The following is a 25,461-nucleotide window of genomic DNA, read 5'->3' as shown; positions in this document are numbered from 1 at the left end:
TGTAGTCAAAAGCTGTCATCATGCTACCAAGGGAAACATGTATGAGCTAAATCACAGTTTGATTTTAGTTTATTTAAACAACAATATGAGAAACTTATATTAAATCGATAATTCACTATTTGATTAAACAAATAAGAAACTTTCATATCATTCTGTTGTCGCAGCTGACGTATCAATCTATTCCAACACTTTTTAAGTATATACTGAGAAAAAACACTCTTTCTTTGCAATATAAAAGAACAAAGGCTTTAAACACACATCAAAAAAGGTTTTTCATCACCTCGGTTACAAGAGTTCCAGAATCTGTACAGAAAATTGGAATAGAGCTCAACATAAACATCATTTCCACCCTTTTTATTTCTTGTGAAAACCACACATTGCATGTTGTACCACCATACAGTGAGACCTTCAGAAATGGTGGCCCAGATTGCTGTACATATACCCAGTAGCACACTGTCTTGCATTGATGCATGCCTGTATTCGTCATGGCATACTATCCACAAGTTCATCAAGGCATTGTTGGTCCAGATTGTCCCACTCCTCAATGGCGGTTTGGCATAGATTCCTCAGAATGGTTGGTGGGTCACATCTTCCATAAACAGCCCTTTTCAATCTATCCCAGGCATGTTCGATAGGGTTCATGTCTGGAGAATATGCTGGCCACTCTAGTCGAGTGATATCGTTATCCTGAAGGAAGTCATTCACAAGATGTGCACGATGAGGGTGTGAACTGTCATCCATGAAGACAAGTGCCTCGCCAATAAGCTACCAATATGGTTGCACGATTGGTTGGAGGATGGCATTCACACATCATACAGCCATTACCACACCTTCCATGAACCCCAGCGCCATATGTCGGCCCCACGTAACACTACCCCAAAACAGCAGGGAATCTCCACCTTTCTGCAACCACTGGACAGTGCGTCTAAGGCGTTCACCCTAACTGGGTTGCCTCCAAACACATCTCCAATGATTGTCTGGTTGAAGGCTTATGCGACACTCATCGGTAAAGAGGACATGATGTGAATCCTGAGCAGTCCATTCGGCATATTGTTAGGCCCATCTGTACCGCCCTGCATGGTGTCTTGGTTGCAACGATGGACCTTTCCATGGACATTGGGAGTGAAATTGCGCATCATACAGCCTATTGTACACTGTTTGAGTCATAACATGACGTCTTGTGGCTACACGAAAAGCATTATTCAACATGGTAGTGTTGTCAGGGTTTCTTCGAGCCATAATCCATAGGTTGCGTTCAACTGCTGCAGTAGTAGCCCTTAGTCAGCCTGAGCGAGGCATGTCATCGACAGTTCCTGTCTCTCTGTATCTACTCCATGTTCGAACAATATCACTTTGGTTCACTCTGAGACGCCTGGACACTTCGCTTGTTGAGAGCCCTTCCTGGCACAAAGTAACAATGCGGACACGATCAAACTGCGGTATTGACCCTCTAGGCAGGGTTGAACTACAGACAACACGAGCCATGAACCTCCTTCCTGGTGGATTAACTGGAACTGATTGGCTGTTGGGCCCCCTCCATTTAATAGGCACTGCTCATGCATGGTTGTTTACATCTTTGGGCGGGTTTAGTGACATCTCTGAACAGTCAAAGGGACTATGTTGGTGATACAATATCCACAGTCAATGTCTGTCTTCAGGAGTTCTGGGAACTGGGATAATGCAGAACTGTTTGATGTGTGTATATTGAAGAAGTATCAGTTATCACAAAGTTCCTTCCATCTACACACTTAATTGCCTTGCACATTTTCGGGAAATTGTGACATTCACCTGCTTTAATATCATCATTTGTTGTCCTCGGTGTTGATGTACTGTGTTGCTACATTGGCTGAAAAATGGGGTTTGGAAGTTCAACACTGACCACTTTAAATGATGTAGTTGACAGACGCACATTTGCATTTCACAGTTCTTTACTTTCACAGTTCACAACCCCTCAATAATGCATAGCTATATGGCCAGTGCACTATTGTTTAACTCTCGATAAGCCTCATTGATAGGTTGCAGGCTAACATCCACATACTGCTACATTAGTTTACTGTAGAACATCTATGAGCAGTAAAAGCCTAATCACACGGTTCAAAGTTCTTATAGAATAACAAGGTAACCGAGCAAAAGTTTTTAGGGTGCAAAAGCATGTGATAAGAATCATTTGTGGTGTAAATTCAAGAACATCTTGTAGTAACCTGATCAAGGAACTTTGTATTCTAACCACTGCTTCTCAGTATATTTATTCCTTAATCAAATTTGTTGCAAGTAATACATCTCTGTTCCCAACCAATAGCTCAATACATAGTATCAATACTAGGAATAAGAACAATTTACATAAAGATCTAAAATCACTTACCTTGGTCCAAAAAGGGGACCAATATTCAGGAACACACATTTTCAATAAATTGCCAGCAACCATTAAAAACTTGGTTTCAGATAAAGAGCAGTTTAAACAGAGTTTGAAAGACTTTTTGATAGGCAACTCCTTCTACTCCATAGATGAATATCTTAACAGTAACAGTTAAGACAGCTTAAGTAAAAAAAGGTGGGAATTTAAGGAGGTGGGACCTGGATAAACTGAATAAACCAGATGTTCTACAGAGTTTCAGGGAGAGCATAACAGAACAATTGACAGGAACGGGGGACAGAAATACAGTAGAAGAAGAATGGGTAGCTCTGAGGGATGAAGTAGTGAAGGCAGCAGAGGATCAAGTAGGTAAAAAGACGAGGGCTAGTAGAAATCCTTGGATAACAGAAGAAATATTGAATTTAATTGATGAAAGAAGAAAATATAAAAATGCAGTAAATGAAGCAGGCAAACATGAATACAAACGTCTGAAAAAAGAGATCGACAGGAAGTGCAAAATGGCTAAGCAGGGATGGCTAAAGGACAAATGTAAGGATGTAGAGGCTTATCTCACTAGGGGTAAGATAGATACTGCCTACAGGAAAATTAAAGAGACCTTTGGAGAAAAGAGAACCACTTGTATGAATATCAAGAGCTCAGATGGAAACCCAGTTCTAAGCAAAGAAGGGAAAGCAGAAAGGTGTAAGGAGTATATAGAGGGTCTATACAAGGGCAATGTACTTGAGGACAATATCATGGAAATGGAAGAGGATGTAGATGAAGATGAAATGGGAGATATGATACTGCGTGAAGAGTTTGACAGAGCACTGAAAGACCTGAGTCAAAACAAGGGCCTGGGAGTTGACAACATTCCATTAGAACTACTGTCAGCCTTGGGAGAGCCAGTCATGACAAAACTCTACCATCTGGTGAGCTAAATGTATGAAACAAGCGAAATACCCTCAGATTTCAAGAAGAATATAATAATTCCAATCCCAAAGAAAGCAGGTGTTGACAGATGTGAAAACTACCGAACTATCAATTTAATAAGTCGCAGCTGCAAAATGCTAACGTGAATTCTTTACAGACGAATGGAAAAACTGGTAGACGCCGACCTCAGGGAAGATCAGTCTGGATTCCGTAGAAATGTTGGAACACATGAGGCAATACTGACCTTACGACTTATCTTAGAAGAAAGGTTAAGGAAAGGCAAACCTACGTTTCTAGCATTTGTAGACTGAGAGAAAGCTTGAGACAATGTTGACTGGAATACTCTGTTTCAAATTCTGAAGGTGGCAGGGGTAAAATACAGGGAGCGAAAGGCTATCTACAATTTGTATAGAAACCAGATGGCAGTTATAAGAGTTGAGGGGCATGAAAGGGAACCAGTGGTTGGGAAGGGAGGGAGACAGGGTTGTAGCCTCTCCCCGATGTTATTCAATCTGTATATTGAGCAAGTAGTAAAGGAAACAAAAGAAAAATTCGGAGTAGGTATTAAAATCCATGGAGAAGAAATCAAAGCTTAGAGGTTTGCAGATGACACTGTAATTCTGTCAGAGACAGCAAAGGACTTGGAAGAGCAGTTGAACGAAATGGACAGTGTCTTGAAAGGAGGATATAAGGTGAACATCAAAAAAAGCAAAACAAGGATAATGGAATGTAGTAGAGTTAACTTGGGTGATGCTGAGGGAATTAGATTAGGAAATGAGACACTTAAAGTAGTAAAGGAGTTTTGCTATTTGGGGAGCAAAATAACTGATGATGGTCAAAGTAGAGAGGATATAAAATGTAGACTGGCAATGGCAAGGAAAGCGTTTCTGAAGAAGAGAAATTTGTTAACATCAAGTATAGATTTAAGTGTCAGGAAGTCGTTTCTGAAAGTATTTGTATGGAGTGTAGCCATGTATGGAAGTGAAACATGGACGATAAATAGTTTGGACAAGAAGAGAATAGAAGCTTTCGAAATGAGGTGCTACAGAAAAATGCTGAAGATTAGATGGGTAGATCACATAACTAATGAGGCGGTATTGAATAGAATTGGGGAGAAGAGGAGTTTGTGGCACAACTTGACAAGAAGAAGGGACCGGTTGGTAGGGCATGTTCTGAGGCATCAAAGGATCACAAATTTAGTATTGGAGGGCAGTGTGGAGGGTAAAAATCGTAGAGGGAGACCAAGAGATGAATACACTAAGCAGATTCATAAGGATGTAGGTTGCAGTAAGAACTGGGAGATGAAGAAGCTTGCACAGGATAGAGTAGCATGGAGAGTTGCATCAAACCAGTCTCAGGACTGAGGACCACAACAACAACAAGTAAAAATATCTGTTAGATTTCAGTTTTGACAACACTTGGTCACAACAGTCAAGATTAGATATTCTGTGTATGATAAATTTATTAATAGTGCATAACAGTGTTTCATTCTGACAGCATGTTAGTTCTGTAAATATTAGCTGTTCCAGTTTACTGCATTGCATTAACCTATTTTGACTATCTCCTGACAAACGATCAGGGTAGTAAGTAATATATTCAAATGTTCTATATTTTTATGTTATACTTTCTGACATGTTCCACACCTACGAGATTCTGACATGTTCCACACCTACAAGAATCATCTCATTTTTTGGGTCTATGGAACGAAAACTTAATGTAATCTAATCTAATCTAATCTGACACTGTCTTTGTTTTAACACATGGGCTAATTGTGTTACACTTATTTCACAGATGCATTATTGTTGATCTAACCAATACAGGTTCCTTGTCTGAAACTCGGCCATGGACTGACTGTCTCAGGACCAAAAATCAGACCCTTACATATCCTCACAATAATAGGTGCTGAAACTACACATTGTTCAATGTTTAATTTACAGAAATTAAAATTAAAATTTACTTCATTCAATTAACTGAATACATAGAAAACTTCAGTTTTTTCTACTACATAGGTTAAGCCGTATTATTTGTTTAAACCATGAACATAACAAATATAGTTGTGAAAACAATATTTTTGACAAAATTGTTAATTACTTTGGAATTAATTAAGGACTGTCTTTGCTAACATGTTCTCGAATAGAGCCAAATAGATCCTTTAAGAATACTTTTAGTTGTTTCCCCAAATGTTTATAATTATTATAGAATTTATATTTGTTTATATGTCCTTCACTTTGTTTTCCACACTATACTTCAATATTACTAGTGAAGAACGTTTTAGCATCTGCTAAAACAAATATCTTTATCCCATACTTCACTGGTTTTCTTGGGATACACTGAACAAAAGAACAGCAACCCCTGAAAGCTTGCAACTTTTTGTCTACTGTCACAAAATGTCCTACAATGTAAGTGTTCTTGCAGTTCACCCACCACATATGCATCCAATATTAATGCATCCTTATTGCAGCAAGTTTATCAGTTACTCCTCTTTCTTGCCTTCTACTCATGTCGTCAAACCAGATACATCATAAAAGGAACAGAAATCTTCTGTAGCTCATAACAAATCTCATAATCTCCATACCAGTACCACCTGCTGTCCACAGTTCAATGACATTTGTGTGGTTTGCTTTCTTAGCCCCGGTGAGATATAGTTTCCTTGTAATTTCCTTAGGTACCTTTCTCTGGGATATTGTACACATTATTTCTTAGATTGAATGTATATTTTCACGTATTTTAAAATTTCATCAGTCATTTCCAGGCTAAGATTGTGCATAAAGCCTCTGTTTCACTTGTGATCCCTTTGGCAACACATGTAGGCCTAGGGAATATTTTCACAATATTCTTTCTTTTTGTTTTCAAAGTCACATTAGGACATGTTTTATTCCATTTACACATTTTGTGCCTCTCAATAAAAATACCACCAGTGGAGAGTGGCTAGTCAGTCATCATCTGAATCGTGGACTTCATTAGAATCTGAATCATGGTCACTTCCTGTGATAAATTCCTCTTCTTCTTCAGAGTCGTCATCGTTTTTGTTGTCTGGTACAGAGTTGAACTCTGGATCCTCGCTGAGTAACCAATCAAGCTCGTTGTCTGTCAGCTTTGATCTTGCCCTGCTTATTATGTGTTATCTTTTGATTCGATTAAAAAGGAACAAAATAAAAGTGAAGGAAAAATTACTTACATGACTGAGCTCATGGTGTACTTTGTACACGTTTGCAGTTTATTTTAAATTACTCCAGCTCATGCGAGCCTATGACAACACAGCTTCTCACTGTGCTAGTGGAAACAATCATGCAGGAATAGTTAAGGGCGTGCTATTGTAAAACAACAGTGGAACTGTGCATGACAATGTTATTTGCGGTTGGTGCACTTTATACTCAGGTGCGCCTGCTCAAAGTTTAATGGGGTCTGTTGCCTGACATAACTTTAGCATTGCTGCTTGGTTCAATCAGCTGTGGAGAATCTAAACTAATATAAGTTTGTTCATAAATTAGTTTGTTCAAAATCAGCAAAACTGATACACTACTACAATGCTTGTTAGCAGAGTAAGGTTAGGCATTGAAAAAGATAAGTAACAGATTGTTCATAATACTTATATTCTGATAACCACACATTACATGTAGCACACTTAAGAGAGTGGACATCAAGAGCAAAGATAGTCTACTTGTCATACTCAACGTATACAAATAAAAGAACCAAAGAGCCAGATTACCAAACATAACACTACCACTTAATCTGGTGACAATTTCAATTTATGAACAAGATACATGCGTTGCTCTCTGGCAAGTGGTTTAGTTAATACATCAGCAGGCATTTCCTTTGACTGCAAATACTTAACAACAGTCTCATTTCTTTTAACACATTGTCTAATAAAATGTCCTTTAGCACAAACATGTTTTAATCTAGAATGCAACACAGGATTTTGTGACAGTCTAATAGAACTCTGGTTGTCATGGAAAATGATTACAGGATTTTGGTGCCTATTATTTAACAATTCACTTATTAGCTGTTTCAAATAAAGTGCCTCTTTGGCTGCAGAATTCTTCTACAAAATTCAAATCAACAAAATCAGTTATATTCAGATCCTTGATATCTCCTTTGTCAAACACAATGCCATAATCTATAGTACCTTTGAGATAATGAAGCACTATTTTTGCTGCCTTCCAGTAAACACTAGTAAACTTACAATTATACTGGCTTAAAACACTTGCTGCATAAGATATGTCAGGTCTTGTATTAGTGCTGATTTACAGCAAACAACCTATAAGTTCTTGACATGACACTTGAACTTTATCACCCTGCATATCCCAAAGCTTTAATCCAGCTTCCATTGGTGTTCTAACAGGAACACAATCGACCATATCAAAGCATTTCAGCACATCTGCAATATCCTTTTGGTCAAGTTTTAAACTACCTTCCTCCCAATTTCTGGTTATACACATACCCAGACAGGACTTTGCTTCTCCTACATCTTTAACTTCAAAATTCTCAGGCAATCCCTGATACAACTTGTCTTCCATCACACTGTTATTACACAAGACATAAAAATCATCTACATACAAAGCAATAATTTCAACATTTTTACCTGACCGTTTAATGAACACACAACCTTCATTGGTATTTGCAACATAACCCAGGTAATTTTGCCTTTTCATTCCACTGTCTGGCTGATTGTTTCAAACCGTAAATGGCCTTAGTTTATAGACTTTACCTTCACTCCTTTTTAAAACAAAACCATCTGGTTGATTCGTGAGAATAGTTTCCTCGAAGTCCCCATACAGAAAATCAGTCTTAATATCAAAATGGTAGATCTTAATATCAATATTTACGGCTAAACTAATGAGAGCTCTAAGAGTACTATGTCTCACAACAGGTGAAAAAGTCTCACAATAATCAATGCCAAATTTTTGTGTAAACCCTTTAGCAAAAAGTCTAACATGCTGGAGTGCTGTACCATCCACATTCCTTTTCAGCTTAAATACCCACTTGTTACCTACAATACTTTTATTACTCTTTGGTGGATCCACAAGTTCCCAAACACCACTGTTCTGGAAACACTTAATTTCTCCTTTCATGGGCTTTATCCAGTCTTCTTTGTCACTCCTCGACATGGCATCCTCCAAGTTCACAGGATCTTCTCCCAAACTAGAAAAATCACTTACCACATAGGTGACATAATTCAGGTACTCCTTGGGTTTGGATACACGGGCTAACCTTCTGACTGGTTGGTCCACTTCTGAAGCATCAGGGTCCATCAGCTGCACCTCAGTCTCTTCTGTGTCTGCCACAGACTGAGCACATGGGATGTAGTGTGGGTCTTGATCTCTATCACTTCCAGCACTGCTGACTTCTTCTTCTTCCTCTGCCTCTCCCCATTCAGTATACTGTTTATTTGACTAGAACATACAGTAATCTTCATTATTAACAGCCGGTGTCCTGGTATTGTCAGCCATGCACTCATTCTCCAGAAAAACAACACTCCTGCCTTTCACTATTATCTTGGGGTTCTGTGGATCAATTAGTCTGTAACTCTTGGTCATTTCATCATAACCTACAAAATTAAGTTATTTAGCTTTGGCATCCCACTTTCTTCTGTTTTGATCTGGTATATGGAGAAGAGCTCGACAACCAAACACCTTTAAATGGTTCAAACGAGATACTTTTCCAGTCAATAATTCCTGTGGAGTCTTAGCATTAAGTGCTCTGTGTGGAACATGGTTCTTTATGTAAACAGCTGCAATGCATGCCTCTGCCCAAAACTGCTTAGGCAGACCACATTCAAATAGTGTACACCGTGCCATCTCACAAATTGATCTGTTGGTCCTCCTCACAACCCCATTCTGTTCTGGGCTATAGGGCATACTAATCTGATGCTCTATTCCATTCTCTCTAAGCAATAAATCAAAATTTGAGTTCACCAATTCACTGCCATTGTCAGCTCTAACTGATTTTATCCCTGCACCAATTCTATTTTCTAACCAAGTTTTAAACTCACAAAAAAATGCAAATGTTTGATCTTTATTCTTGAGAAAATAACAGAATGTCCTTCTGGAATAATCATCCACTAGTATATACATGTACTTAGCCATACCATGTTACATTTGCTCCATGGGGCCACATAAATCCGTATGCATAGACTGAGCAACTCAGATGCACGTTGCCCTCCAGTCTTAGGAAATGAGAATTTCAACATCTTACCTAGTACACACAATTTACACTTGTCAAGAGTTTCAGAGTTACAACACTCCAACTTTATGCCACCACTCTGTAAACATAGCTTAAGTCCAGTGTCAACTCTAACATGACCAAGTCTACGGTGCCATAAGTCTTCCAGATTACTAAAATTTTTAACAGCAAGAGCATGCTCATCTGGCAACACAGGTTCAACGTTTTTTAGTTTATAAATGCCATTTGACTCTGATCCAGAACAAAGTATCTCACCTCTTTTGAGCACTTTACATCCATCTTTGTCAAAAACAACATTTATGCCTTTCTTGACTAAAGCAGAAACTGACAACAAATTAGTCACTAAGCCAGGGACAAGAATAACATTCTTTATTGAGGATATATCTGATGAATTGACAATAACATTACCTTTCCCTTTGCTCACTAATTATTAGCACACTTCACAAGTTTTTGTTTGCTATTTTCTGTTTCAAAATCTTTAAGCCATTCCTTTCTTGATGTCATGTGTGACGATGCTCCAGAATCAATGATCCACTCATTCTGGTTGAAATCTGACATACCAAGTGCACAAAACAATGACTTTTCTGTTCCCTTTGATTCTTTCTTTGATGATTCTTGCTTCTGAGGACATTCGGACTTGGAGTGACCATGTTCCAGCAATTGAATCATTTCACTTTCTTCTTTTCTTGCTTGTCTTTTGAGAAACCCTGTTGTGATTTCTTATAATTCTTTGAAAATAAGGCACTATCACTGCCATCTTTGTCCAACTTGAGGTATTCTTCCACCCTACCATTCAGCAACTTTGTTGTGATATTATCTGATGTGAAATTTTTGTCCATTGTACTGGACTCTATACCCATCTGGTATGGTAAATAAACTTTTGGTAAACCTCTAATCATAATCAGTGCATTTAGCCCATCATCAACTGGTTTGCACATGTTCTGCATTTTGTTGGCTACATCCAAAATGTGAGTAACGTAATTTTGAATATTTCCTTCACATTTGGATAATGAAGTATCCAGTAGAACATCCCAGAGATTCATCCATCTGGTTTTATTGTTACCAGCAAGCAGGTTTTCCGAAGTATCCCAAGCTTCCTTTGCTTTTGTTTGTGTTTTCCACGTGTGCTGCATACAGAGATTTATCCACATGCAAAAGAATAAGTGTCCACGCATCTATATCCTTGTCTGCATTTGTGTCCGCCCCCCGGTAGCTGAATTGTCAGCGTGACAGATTGTCAGTCCACTGGGCCCGGGTTCAATTCCTGGCTGGATCTGGGGAATTTTCTCCACCCAGGGACTGGGTGTTGTGCTGTCCTCATCATCATCCTATCACCCTCATCGACTGCAGGTCACCAAAGTGGCATCAAATTTAAAGACCGGCACCCAGCGAACGGTCTGCCCTACAAGGGGCACTAGCCATATGATTAAATAAATTAAATAAATCTGCATTTGTAGCAGTACTTGCACCTATGGTATAATCCCATAACTTCTCGCACAGTAGAATGAGTTTCATTCCGAACTTCCACGTGTTATAATCATCCTAGTTTCTCAGTTAGTCTACCATTGGAGTTGTGGTTTTTGTCAAACTTACATTTGAAGCCATTTTCAGACACTTGAATTCAAAGCACTAGAATACGTGACTGATTTCTTCTGAAAAATGAGAGTTCAAATGCTGATGAAGTTGACAAAGCACAAATCAAAACAAGTATACACACAATGTGGGCACATAAACTAACACGCTTATTCAGTTATTTATCTTCCTACCCACACAACAAACATAGTCCACTACACAGATTTACCATTCTGGGCCCATAACCTGTTAGCAGAGCAAGGTTAGGCATTGAAAAAGATAAGTAACAGAGTGTTCATAATACTTATATTCTGATAACCACTTAAGAGAGTGAACATAAAGAGCAAAGATAGTGTACTCGTCATACTCGACGTATACAAACAAAAAAAAAACAAGGAGCCAGATTACCAACATAACAATGCTGTCCTAAAATGTTTTAGCCTATTTTTGAACCATAGTGAAATTTGCAACTTAGAGGGCTTTTGCCTAGTAGCATTCAATACGGTAGCTGTTTCATGCATAATGAAACTATTCAACTGTAGTTGGGTATGCTTTTTTCTTTTGCTGTTGCAAACATTATTTAAATGGCCTTGTTTATGGCAATATTTGCACCATGAATTTGTACATGGGTACTCCTGCCAGGAATGTTCCGTAAAACAGTCAAGACAGGATAGCAGTCGTGAATGGCAATTGGGTGTGATACTGCTATAAATATTCTGGCTGGGTTGGACAGTGTAGTGAGTTAAGCTGCTGTGAAGCAAACTCTACCAAAGATGGCCACTGGTGCCCCAATGTGATGTCTGTAACATGACTACATATATCTGGTCTTCTAAATGCTATTTTGCTGGACAACATATTTCAGACACTTGTGTGATTGTTAATATTTTGTCCAACCACAGCTCTGGAAGCATGAGAACTGCAGATATTCATGGGATAGTGCACCACCACTCATCTGCCTATGACTGCCTACTGGCAGGGTCCAGGCAGATAGGCACATAAAACAAGTAAATTGGCTACCCAAGCCTTCTGTGCAATTTCTGTCAGTGGTTTGATTCTAATATAGTGGCTACTACATTTGTCTATGTGATGTAGTGAGCAAACAATCTTCAACAAATTTCTAAAAAAGACAACATCATAGGAGTGGCTTCTAAAAACTGTTTATGCAAAAGACACAAAATTGTTGAAGGGTACCATGACAAGAATAATTCATGTAGCTGGGTGAGAAATTTACATTGCAGTTCTCAAAATATACCACTCTGTAACTAGATGCTCCATTCTTCTGTACTTCCTTGAATGGAGCAAAAGTTGTATAGTTACTTGCAATAGTGTTTGCTGCAGTTGTTGCAGTTCTCAAAATATACCACTCTGTAACTAGATGCTCCACTCTTCTGTACTTCCTTGAATGGAGCAAAAGTTGTATAGTTACTTGCAATAGTGTTTGATACAGTTGTGGCTAGAATAAAACTAGTTGCTGTTAATGACAGTGCTCCAGCAGGTAATTATGCTGTTACATGGCAGGTGGTTGCTGCTGCATGTGTTCCATTTTGGAACATGTAAATTGAAACTTCTCATATTCTCAGTTAGGGGCAATTCTTCAGCTATTTATTGAGACAAACTTACTGTTAAACAAAACACAACCAAAGTTTGGTGTGAGTGTCAGAAGTGCAGAGTCCAGTGATTGTTTCAAGAGTTGTCAAGTCTGAAGTTCAAGTTTTCATCAGAAAAGCACTCACTAAGTCCAAGTAGATAGTCATGAACTGTAACTCAAATTTATAGCCACAGATAAATAAATACATTAACAGCCATTGGTGCAGTGATGTTAGAAGACAATATTAAGCCTGGAGCAGTGAGCTGAGCTCCATAGCTGGGCCTATCCCCTTAAAATGAGTTCCAGTCCTCATTTGGCATGGCCACCATTAGCCATGGTTGCTGGGCATGGTACAGCTGTGAGTATTATGCTTGAGAGGTGGTGGTAGTTATCAGCCTCATGTCTTCCTTACTGTCCATGGACATGAATACCACACAATGCATAGTTGCCTGCTGCTTCATAAGGCAGCAGTTGGCTAGCTCATTGTTTGTGTATCTATTTATAGTGACTTTGGCATAATAAACAATGAGTGTACTGCAGCACAACGACCACAGGATTACACAGCAGTAGCTCAGAGAGATTTAACAGTACAGCTGGATATGCCCAGCCCTTTTCAATTACTAGACAAGCTTCCATCCTCATCACCAACTGGGTGCCATTTTATGACTATGACTCCACAGTGGTGCATTTGTTGCAATCTATGGCAAATTGTTCTTGATTCAATTACCCCTACCTCAATCTGATACAATTTTTGTCTTTTTTCCTGTGTGAATAGGGTAGGGTCCTAAAAATTAAACTAAAGGCAAATAAAAAAACTACAAATTTCTGCTTATCTGGTGTCAGTAGATATAGACATGAAAATAATGCATAACAAAGAGCAGCTCCTGAAACTTGGTGTCATTTGATCTGGCAAAACAGAGGAAAGAATAATAGAAAACATAAATACTCAAGCATTAAGTACAGAAGTCCTCAAGAGCTCTGGCCGACAAAGATACAACAAATAGCTGACCTGCTGTCTCTCCTTCTACATGAGCTACAGATGAAAAAACTTATATATTTAAATGTTAAAATTTGTATAACTTTTTATTTGTAAGTCTACCTGCTAGCACCTGATTACTATATATTCAAATGAGGGACCACTATGTACAGTTAAAATATCCTCCAATAAGTACTCACAAGGTGGAGGATAGATTATCAATTTTATTTCTAGATTCAATAATTTCCTGTTAAAGTTTGCTGATGAACAAAAGTGAGATATAGTCCATGTACTCTTCTAATCACAAAGCAGCTAATTTAATTTAGTCAGCAGTATGCTGATGTAACAACAGTTATTATAAACAGACAGGAAGAGTATAAATTAATATAATACAATTAGCAGAAAAGCTGCTACTTTCTACAACATTGCTACTTTTCCATAACTACTAAATACCTGTTGTTTATATACTTCTGCTTGCTTTCATACTTGATAGTAATAAAGAATAAAAGCTGTCTAGGGGCTGGAAGAAGAGAGGTCATTTTTTACACTGAGCATTGTTATTTATCACACTGCTAATAAGAGTTTTTACTCCTTGAATCTAGATAATAATTACATTTGGAGATGGAGAGGCGATTAAGATATATTTTTCACCTACTTCTTGTTTATAACCTAAGGGATCTTCGAGGTCTATGAAAAAAACATTGTGTCATTGTGACACTCTGCAGACTAAACTCTGGTAAGATGACATGGAAACAAGTGACACATATGTTATATTTGTACGAAGCCACTTCAAGTGTCTACAACGGTCTATTTATAGTGGTTTCTTTTCTATGTTGAGTGACTTTCTACACTATGTTGAAGTTGTATGACAGCAGGATGGTTCAGTGAATGCAGTCAGGTGAGGTTATACCCAGTTAGATCATTGGATGAGCTACAATCAGTGTAACAATATTATTAAAATGATAGTTGCTACTCAATCAAATAGCAAAGATGCTGAGTCACAGATAGGCACAACAAAAAGACTGTCATAAAATAAGCTTTCGGCCAACAAGGCCTTTATCAAAACTAGGGAACAGACACAGACACACACATACAAGCACACATGCAAATGCTTCTGACACACACATGACCATAGTCTCTAGTAGCAGTTTGGCTTCAGCTGCCAGTGATTGTGGTCATGTGTGTGTGTGTGTGTGTGTGTGTGTGTGTGTGTGTGTGTGTGTGTGTGTTTTGTTTACTGCTTGACTATTTTCTAGTCTTATCATGGGGATCATTACCTTGCCTTAAGTGGCTGAAGATGCCCAACCACCATAGCTGGTGTCCTGTGCGGAGAGACCTGGTAAGTCTAGGGGTTACAGATCTCCCATCAGACTGTGCATTGTTGGTTTCAACAAATATTTTGGCAACCTGCTGGATACATTTGCCTTGCATAAAGGCACAATGTGGCTTGGCAATGCAGTGTCTTGCATCCTCTAAGTGGATTAAGGAGTAAAGTGTTGTTCACAAATAAGTTGCTGTTTATCCAACAGAGTTGTACTCAACATCCATTCATCTGACATGCCAATATTGTCAAAAGTCATAAATCTGTTGATACTATTGCTCTCATCTCAGTGCATAGTGTTAGAAATGTGTGTTTCATTGGGTGCTGTGACAGCTGCAGTCAGTAGAGACAACATCCTACATCGGTGTGTGCATCTTTCCCCATAGCATATAAGGACTTTGGACCCATGGAGGGTAACACTTGTCCACACAAGACCTACATGGTGCATTCAAATCTGAGACATGATAATGCCACAAGCCTAGGATGGCCAGCTCACTGCAGAGATAGCTAGAAAGAAGTCAGATCTTTATGGCCTAAATCTCCTTCAGTGTGTATGGAGTACCATTACAGCCATGACACAGCCACCACGGACCACCGTTTACCTCCTGAGAGAAATATTTCGTAAATAGTAGGCATTAATACAAGTCATGCTGGACAGCCTGATGCGCAACATGGGGAGCTGCTGTGTGTCCTCTGTTGCTTGTGAAAGCTTCACATCCCACACCAGCATCCTTTCTGCCACAAAAGTTGACATCTCCTACTGGAAATAGTTTGGATGGGTTAGTGGCAAGATGGGAGGATTAAATGCAGCCTGTAGTTTCAAGAATACAAGAGTATTTCATCAAAAGCAGAATAAAAGGGTTTTTCATTGACAAATAAGTAGGAAAATGACAAAGAGAAGGACAGAGATTTGTAATAATGATCATTACCATCTAGGAGTGATAAACAAATTTTTGTTTTGGCAAATTTAAATTTTTTAAGCTTAAGTGCAGTGTGCATGTGTTTCTGTCAGTAGAGATGAATTTCTAAAAACTGCTTGCATCTGTTATGTGTTACTCAAGTAAAATAGTCAGTCTGTGTAGCAGCATTGTTACTATAATCATCTTGTGTTATTCATTTTGTGATCATCTAATATTACACTAAACCATTTGCAGCATGAGTGAAATTACACTTCAGCGAATTGTTCGTCCATGGCTGCATCCTGATTTTATATACAAGAGAACAAAATATGGGAAGATTTATTATGAAAGCCTTAATGTTCTCCATGGCTTTACAGAAAAGGTAATCAGTATATTGTATTATAAAGTGTTATTTCTATATTGCATGCTGAAAAAGGGAATGGGATGCTGCATTTAAAGTGACACCGTAAAATTTGATATTCTTAGGAATACTTCTGATCTATGCATTTTATCATATTTTAACAATATTATGAAAAGAGTTGCTACTCACCATATAATGGTGATGCTGAGTTGCAGGTAGGCACAACAAAAAGCCTGTCACAAATAAAGTTTTCGGCCATTAAGTCCTTTGCCAACAATAAACAACAGACACACAGACACACACACACACACACACACACACGTAAATGCAACACACACACACACACAATTGCAGTCTCAGGCAACTGAAACCACACTGCGAGCAACAGCACCAGTGCATGATGGAATTGGCGACTGTTTGGGGGCCCAGATCACGTAAGAAACAGATTGACCGTCCTTACGGCGAAACAGGCAACCGTAAAAATAGTTTTCCCATCGATCAACAGATGTCCCAGGCGACGCTACAATGCTAACTGACCTGTCCATGTCGCAGAATTGGTAACGCTGTACCTTTGGTGACGTGAATGATGCTGATTTGTGTTCGGCTAGAGCGCTGCGCGCGAAATGCATTCGTCACACAGCTGACTGTAGCTCATGATCGGCTGTAGTTTCTCCCAAGTTTTCAATCGAAGAATGTAGATTATCTCCTGTAATTCTACAAACTAAGTTTATTTCTACTGTAGGGATATTTCTCACAATCATATGCGAAATGAAATAAATGAAAAGTAGCACACAAACATTTCTCGTGCGTTACTGTTTAAATGTAGACTGCATTGCAGTCGCATGCGTTTTACACTCGCCTTCCATGCCGTCTATTTCCTCTTTGTTATACAGCTCTTCTGATACGGATTATGGTGGTAAAAAAGATCTCCATGTGCAGATTAAGACTAGAAAGTTTTCAAAATCTTCTCAATGTCTTTGAAATATAATCAGTTAATTTACTGACAAATATTGCACTGAGCAGTGGGTTTCGCGTCCTGACATTACTGACATAATTATTTATTTTGCGTAGAGTATCTATAGGGATTAGGTGAGTTATAACGACAATATATTTTTCACTTTGAGACTGTAAATAAGTTTAAGAAACAGATTTTGCATCCTTTCTAAGTATTTCTGTAAGCGTTCTTAAGTATAATCACATTTTGCATATGATTACTGTTAGTTGTAAACGAATATAATTTCATGTACGCACTTAACAACGATATCTTCAACAAATATTCTGAAACTTTAAATATTCTCAAACTTTAAATATCGTGACTAAAAAAAAATTCTGTGATGGTAAACATATTAACTTTGTGGTCAGCACATCTACTATTGTCACAAGCAGTACTGTTTTGCTCAGATTTAACACATTACTTCTTTCTATTTAAACGTGGTAGAGTGATCAAGGAAAGGCAACGAAACTTATTTGTGCAGCCTAACATAGAATCTTTATTTGGTACTTAAATACAATATGAATAAACTACATATTTTTTTATAATTTTCAGTTCTGAGACAGTTCTACTATATTTTTAGTTCAGGATTTGTCCGTCTACTCCTTTCACAGTTGATATACTCGCAGGCCCTTGGCATGATGACTCGATCCACTACCATCGGTATGTCAGAAACAGCTGTACTTTACAGACGCCAAATGGTGGAAAGCTCCACGCATTCGGACGATGTTGCCACATATTTCACAGAACGGAGTGCCATCTAGTGGTTGGTGCCACAAGTAAGGGTGTAACACTGTTGCCGCCTGGTGGCTGTTCCTTGACAAGGGTTGCCTGCTAGACCAAGCAATCGGGCAATCTGTTTCTTACGTGATCTGGGGTGGGGGTAAGGAGGAGGCTGGGGCAGGGAGGGGGAGGGATGGTATGGGGGGGGGGGGGGCTGAACAGTGAAGTGCTGCAGGATAGATGGAGGGCTCCCAACCCCTTACCTCATGGCTCATACCCCTGCAATAGACCTAGATACAAGACCTGTCCCGTACATCCTCCCAACACCACCTACTCCAGTCCAGTCACAAACATCACCTATCTCAGCAAAGGCAGGGCTACCTGTGAAACCAGTCATGTGATCTACAAACGAAGCTGCAACCACTTTGCTGCATTCTATGTGGGCATGACAATCAACAAGCTGTCTGTCTGCATGAATGTCCACCAACAAACTGTGGCCAAGAAACAAGTGGACCACCTTGTTGCTGTACGTGCTGCCAAAATAACCTCCTTCATTTCAATGACTGCTTCACAGCCTGTGCCATCTGGATTCTTCCCACCAACAGCAGCTTTTCTGAATTGTGCAGATGGGAAATTTCCCTGCAATACATCCTATTTTCCCGTAACCCTCCCGGCCTCAACCTTCAATAGTCGTTCTCCTCACCCATCACTGTTCCCATTCCAGCACTACACAGCTGTCATTCCACTATCACACCCAGTCTTTTTATTTCTCTCCTTTTCCACTACTCCCCCCCCCCCTCTCCCCTGCCCACTGTCTAATCTGCAGCACTTCACTGTCCACCACCCCCACCATACTATCCCTCCCCCTCCTCACTCCCCACCCCCCCAGCCTCCTTCTTACCCCCACCTAGTTGCCACTCCCATCATGCACTGGTGCTGCTGCTCACAGTGTGGTTTCAGTTGCCTGAGACAGCAGTCATGTGTGTGAGTTGCGTTTGCATCTGTGTGTGTGTGTGTGTGTGTGTGTGTGTGTCACCTATTGTTGACGAAGGCATTAATGGCCAAAAATTTTATTTGTGGTAGTCTTTTTGTTGTGCCTATCTGTAACTCAGCATCTCCACTGTACGATGAGTAGCAACTTTCCTTTTCATAATATTGTTACATTCCATCCTGGATTTTCCATTGTTTGGTTATTATATTTTAAGTCAGTGGAATGCATACTGTTTTAATTTAGTCACCACATTTTCTATTATTAATTTGACAATCCCACTTGCTGTTCATTAGAAGAACTGAATATTTCCATGGTCATGAACTTATCTATTACAATGATGTTCATTGACTGTGTGGATCATAAAATTCTATAAGGGAAAATAAAACAGAATGGCATTAAATGTCTTCCCTTCACAGGGCTAAAATCATATCTTAGCAACAGAAAATGGACAGTGACATTAGCAAACGATGTGCCAGGAATAAGAAAAAATTATACAATTCAGAATGAGAGAATATTAACTGTTCTTGATCTACATAAGCAATTTAAGCAGGGCATTGTAGATCATTTCCAAAACTTTTGTGTTTGCTGATGACACAAGTGTATTAATAAATGGTACAAACACATCAATGCCAGACACAGCTAGGAGAACACAGCTAGGAGGCACACGACTGGTTCATAGCCAACAATTTAACACTTAATTTTACAAAAATTCATATTATGTAATTCCATACAAATAAAAATGACTGATGTACTGGAAGTGGAGACCAATGGGCATATTCTGCATGAGGCACCATGTGTGAAGTTCCTGGGTAACCAGATGGATAAATAAACTGAGGTGACACCACTGTGTGGATAAGCTAACCAAAAAGCTCAGTTCTGTCTACTTTGTACTTAGAAATCTCTCTCACTGTGTTGAACTGCAGGCAGGTTGCTTTTCATGTGTTCACTCAATTCCATACTATGGCATAATCTTCTGTGACACTGGAGTTAAAGTGAAAAAAATGTTTATTGTGCAGATATATGCAATAAGAATACTGTGTTAAGTTAATAACTGTCATCTTGCAGGAGCCTCTTCAGTGATCTAGATAATATTACACTTACATATCAATATACTTCCTTTCTAATAGCACATGTGGTTAATAAAAAGAGTAAATTTACGATAAACTCAGCAATTCACAACCACAATACTATGCATAGAAATAATTTCCATGTACGCTATTTATCTCTCTCTAGGATTTAGGATAGAGTTTTATAATCTGATGTAAAAGTCTATAACAGATTGGCAGTGGACATTAAGCAGAAACTCAAAAATCACCAAATATTTAAATGCAAAGTAAAAGAATACCTCATAAGCCACTCCTACAATATAGCTGAATACTTGGACTCAAGAATATGAATTCTACCCAGTTCTACCTAAATCTCTGGATCAGATAGATCTTGATTTTTCCAGTATATAAACAGCTAATAGTGGTCTTTACAAAGTTAAAATATTTTGCGTGAAGTATTGGATAGGAACAGCTCCTGATTAGTATAGGAGGAGGACCAGTGGGTCTTTTCAAAATAGTTTTTTTCTCCTCACACACACACACACACACACACACACACACACACACACACACACACACTTGTACTTCTCAGTAATGTTACTCAATGTCTCAGTGACTTATGTGACCTGATATATGTACTTTAGGTATGACTGTAAGAGATTTTCAGCTATTCCTTTGAGACCATAAGTTTCCAGTTTATCAAGTAGCAGCTCATGAGATACTGTGTCAAACACATGTGACAGATCTAGGAACAAACATGCCACCCATTCTTTCTCATCTAATTTCATAAATTATGTGTAGGTCACATATGCTAGATGATGTTGAGTAGCCTTTTCTAAAACCATGTTGGGTTTTTCACAACACTTTTTCTTTCACAAGAAAGTTTTCAAATCTTAGTGCAATAATCATTTCTAATACTTTGGTTAGGACCAGAATTAAGCTGATGGCTCAGCAGTTTTTTGTGTAATGGCTGGACTATTGCACATGTTAATTCAGATCGGAGTACAACTTTATTTAAACTTTCACTGAAGAGGTGGAGCAGAACAAGAGTGAGTGAATGTTCACATTTTCTAAGATAATGGAGGAAATTTCATCCCACCCAATAGAGACATGTTGTTGTTGTGGTATTCAGCCCAGAGACTTGTTTGATGCAGCTCTCCATGGTACTCTATCCTGTGCAAGCTTCTGCATTTCCAGGTAACTACTGCACCCTACAAGCTCCTGAATCTGTTTAGTGTATTCATCTCTTGGTCTCCCTCTACAATTTTTACCCTCCACACTGCCTCCAGTACTAAATTGGTGATCCCTTGATGCCTCAGAACATGTCCTGCCAATCGATCTCTTCTTCTTGTCAAGTTGTGCCACAAATTCCTCTTCTTCCCAATTCCATTCAGTACCTTCTCATTAGTTACATGATCTATCCATCTAATCTTCAACATTCTTCTGTAGCACATTCCAAAAGCTTGCATTCTCTTCTTGTCTAAACTATTTATCGTCCACCGACCATCATCAATTATTTTGCTCCTCAAATAGCAAAAATCATCAACTATATTCCATTATCCTCATTTTGCTTTTGTTGGTCCTTTGCTGTCTCTGACAGAATTACAGTGCTGTCGGCAAACGTCAAAGATTTTATTTCTTTTCCATGAATTTTAATTCCTACTACAAATTTTTCTTTTGTTTCCATTATTGCATGCTCAATAACATAGGGGATAGGCTACAACCCTGTCTCACTCCCTTCCCAACCACTGCTTTCCTTTCATGTCCCTCGAATCTTATAACTGCCATCTGGTTTCTGTACAAATTGTAAATAGCTTATCGCCCCCTGTATTTTACCCTGCACCTTCAGAATCTGAAAGAGAGTATTCTAGTCAACATTGTCAAAAGCTTTTTCTGAGTCTACAAATGCTAGAAACATAGGTTTGCCTTTCCTTAACCTATCTTCTAAGATCAGTTGTAGAGTCAGTATTGCCTCATGTGTTCCTGCATTTCTACGGAATCCAAACTGATCTTCCACGAGATCAGCTTTTACCAGTTTATCTATTTTTCTGTAAAGAATTCGTATTAATATTTTGCAACTGTGACTTACTGAACTGATAATTTGGTAGTTTTCACACCTGTCAACACCAGCTTTCTTTGAGATCGGAATTATTATATTCTTCTTGAAGTCTGAGGGTATTTTGCCTATCTCATACATCTTGCTCACCAGATGGAAGAGTTTTGTCAGGACTGGCTCTTCTAAGGCAATCAGTAGTTCTAATGGAATGTTGTCTATTCCCGAGGCCTTGTTTTGACTTAGGTCTTTCAGTGCTCTATCAAATTCTTCAAGCAGTATCATATCTCCCACTTCATCTTCATCTACGCCCTCTTGCATTTCCATAATATTGCCCTCAAGTACATTGCCCTTGTGTAGACCCTCTATATACTCCTTCCACCTTTCTGCTTTCCCTTCTTTGCTTAGGACTGGTTTTCCACCTGAGTTCTTGATATTTATACAGGTGTTCCTCTTTCCTCCAAAGGTCTCTTTAGTTTTCCTGTAGACAATATCTGCCTTACCACTAGTGATACGTGCTTCTAAATATTTACATTTGTCCTCTAGCCATCCCTGCTTAGTCACTTTGCACTTGCTGTTGATCTCAGTTTTGAGACATTTGTATTCCTTTTCACCTGCTTCATTTACTGCATTTTTATATTTTCTCCTTTCATCAATTAAATTCTATATATCTTCTGTTACCCAAGGATTTCTACAATCCCTCTTCTTTTTAACTGCTTGATTCTCTTCTGCCTTCACTATTTCAGCTCTCAAAGCTACCCACTCTTCTTCTACTGTATTTCTTTCCCCTGTTCTTGTCAGTCGTTCCCTAATACTCTCTCTGAAATTCTCTATAACCTCTGATTCTTTCAGTTTATCCAGATCCCATTTCCTTAAATTCCTATCTTTTTGCAGTTTCTTCAGTTTCAATCTACACTTCATAACCAATAAATTGTTGTCAGAGTCCACATCTGCCCCTGGAAATGTCTTACAATTTAAAACCTGGTTCCTAAATCCCTGTCTTACTATTACGTAATCTATCTGCAACCTTCCAGTGTCTCCATGCCTCTTCCATGTAAACAACCTTCTTTCATGATTCTTAAACCAATTAAGTTGTGCTCTGCGCAGAATTCTACCAGGTGGCTTCCCCTTTCATTCCTTACTGCCAGTCCATATTCACCTACTACTTTTCCTTCTCTTCCTTTACTTACTATTGCATCATACATTTCTCCAATCTCTTCATTAACTGTGGAGCTAGTTGGCATATAAACTTGTGCGAGGCATGGGCTTCATGTCTATCTTGGCTACAATAATGCATTCACTATGCTGTTCATAGTAGCTTATCCGTGTTCCTATTTTTTTACTCATTCCTAGACCCACGCATTAGTGTTATTTGATTTTGTATTTACAAACCTGTATTCACTGACCAGAAGTCTTGTTCCTCATGCCACTGAACTTCACCAATTCCCACTATATCTAACTTCAACCTATCCATTTACCTTTTTAAATTTTCTAACCTACCTGCCCGATTAAGGGATCTGACATTCCATGCTCCAATCCGTAGAATGCCAGTTTTGTTTCTGCTGATGACGACATCCTCCTGAGCAGTCCCTGCCCAGAGATCCGAATGGGGGACTATTTTACCTCCAGAATATTTTACCCAAGAGGATGCGATCATCATTTAACCATACAGTAAAGCTGCATGCCCTTGGGAAAAATTGTGGGTGTAGTTTCCCCTTGCTTTCAGCTGTTCGTAGTACCAGCACAGCAAGGCCATTTCTATTGTTGTTACAAAGCCAGATCAGTTGATCATCCAAACTATTGCCCCTGCAACTACTGAAAAAGCTGCTGCTCCTCTTCAGGAATCACACATTTGTCTGGCCTCTCAACAGATAACACTCTGTTGTGGTTGCACCTACAGTACAGCTATCTGTATCGCTGAGGCATGCAAGCCTCCCCTCCAATGTCAAGGTGCATGGTTCATGGGGAGGGGGAGTAGAGACATATATTGGCATTTTATATGTAATTTTCTCTGTACCTGTTTCATACACATACACTGGTTTTTGTACCCTGTAAGGAGTTCTGTAGTCATCAGCACCAGACTTCACACATATGCTATTTGAGTTAATAAAGTGGGTATTAAAAGCGCTGCTGACTACATAAGGGTCTAAGGCATTCACACTATCACTCTTCAGTTGGAATATTGTTGACACTAGGTTTAGGTTATCTTCTGAGTCTCCCATTTACACAGTTCCATATTGATTTGTTTATGTTATTTGAGTTTGCTATTTTTTGTTGTAAGATTTCCTTTGTGAATAAATTCAGTGCTTGTTTGTAGGCTTTTCAACATGTTTGGTAGTTAGCTCTAGCTGATGTCTCTGCAAACTCTATGTATTTTCCAAGTAATAAACATTTTCTCTTACAGTTGTTTCTTTTCTGAAGGCAGTCTTGTACAATTTTGAGCATGTTTCTTTTTGAAAGTAATTGCACATGTTACATTTGAATTGGTAAGCAAAATATTATGGAAGGTCATCCATTTGTCTGCAACATTTTCTGTACAGTATAATTCATTCCATGTCGCAAGTTGCAAAAGACTCTAAAGATTTTTCATTCAGACATCTAATTTTCCTCATCTCATACGTACTTTGTGAATCATACCATGTTCAGTATTTCCATTGTCTGGCAAGACAATCAGAAAAGTGAAGGTTTATTATATCAAATCTGCAATTTAAGATTAAAAACAGTCTTCATTGCAATAACATTTATTTCGGTGGTACCCAGTTTTGGTCATTGTTTGACCATCCTCAGATCCTCATACTGAAATATGAACATAAAATGGATTTATAGGGATGTCTGATAATAATGGCATCATAAAATACTTTGTATATAACAAATATTAAAGGAAGAAATTATACCCATGGTAGTAGGTGATGGCAGTGAATGAAGGAGATCTTGTAACTCCACAAACATCAACTATTAGTTGAGCAACACAGCTGTTGCTTAAATATGTGATGCTCCGCCCACTGCATACCGAATTGCATGAGTGATACCCAGTCAGGCATACATGATGTAAAACAGTTGTTACAATAAGGTGTATACAGAATAGTTGCATGAAGCTGATAACAAATGAAGAAATAAGTATATTACATCATATAAAGTACCTGCTATTAACAGAATTTTATCAGTATGTGATAAAAATATACATGATGTTTCAGAATTGATGGTCAATAATTCACACATGGGAAGTACAAGCCAAAAGTAGATTAAAAGCCCGATAAACATGGGTCTGAAAATCAACCGTTGCCAAGGTATCGCATTAATTTGAGTTTGGAACCAACTGTAAACACCACTGGATACCATGGTATTTATGATCGTATCTCAAAGTTTACAAATGCGCAACTACTTCCCTTTCTCCCTCTGTGCACTGTGTCATACTGGGCTCACAATCAGTTATGAACATGAAGGCACCATGGACAGAGATAACAACAATGAAGA

The 25,461-nt window shown here is 38.7% G+C and overlaps 1 protein-coding gene across 1 annotated transcript in view; it reads left to right on the top strand.

The window, feature by feature from the left end:
* Positions 1 to 25,461, top strand: part of LOC124795394 (cytochrome P450 4C1-like) — a 66,743-nt gene that overhangs the window by 19,948 nt on the left and 21,334 nt on the right. Inside the window, exon 6 of the mRNA XM_047259407.1 lies at positions 16,078 to 16,204. Within this exon, the coding sequence (XP_047115363.1) occupies positions 16,078 to 16,204 (127 nt within the window). The remainder of the gene's footprint in view (positions 1 to 16,077; positions 16,205 to 25,461) is intronic.

This window comes from Schistocerca piceifrons, chromosome 4 (assembly GCF_021461385.2).
Source record: "Schistocerca piceifrons isolate TAMUIC-IGC-003096 chromosome 4, iqSchPice1.1, whole genome shotgun sequence".
Classification (NCBI taxonomy): Eukaryota; Metazoa; Arthropoda; class Insecta; order Orthoptera; family Acrididae; genus Schistocerca; species Schistocerca piceifrons.
The sequence above is the reverse complement of the archived record's forward strand: the minus strand, read 5'-3'. Positions and strand labels throughout refer to the sequence as shown.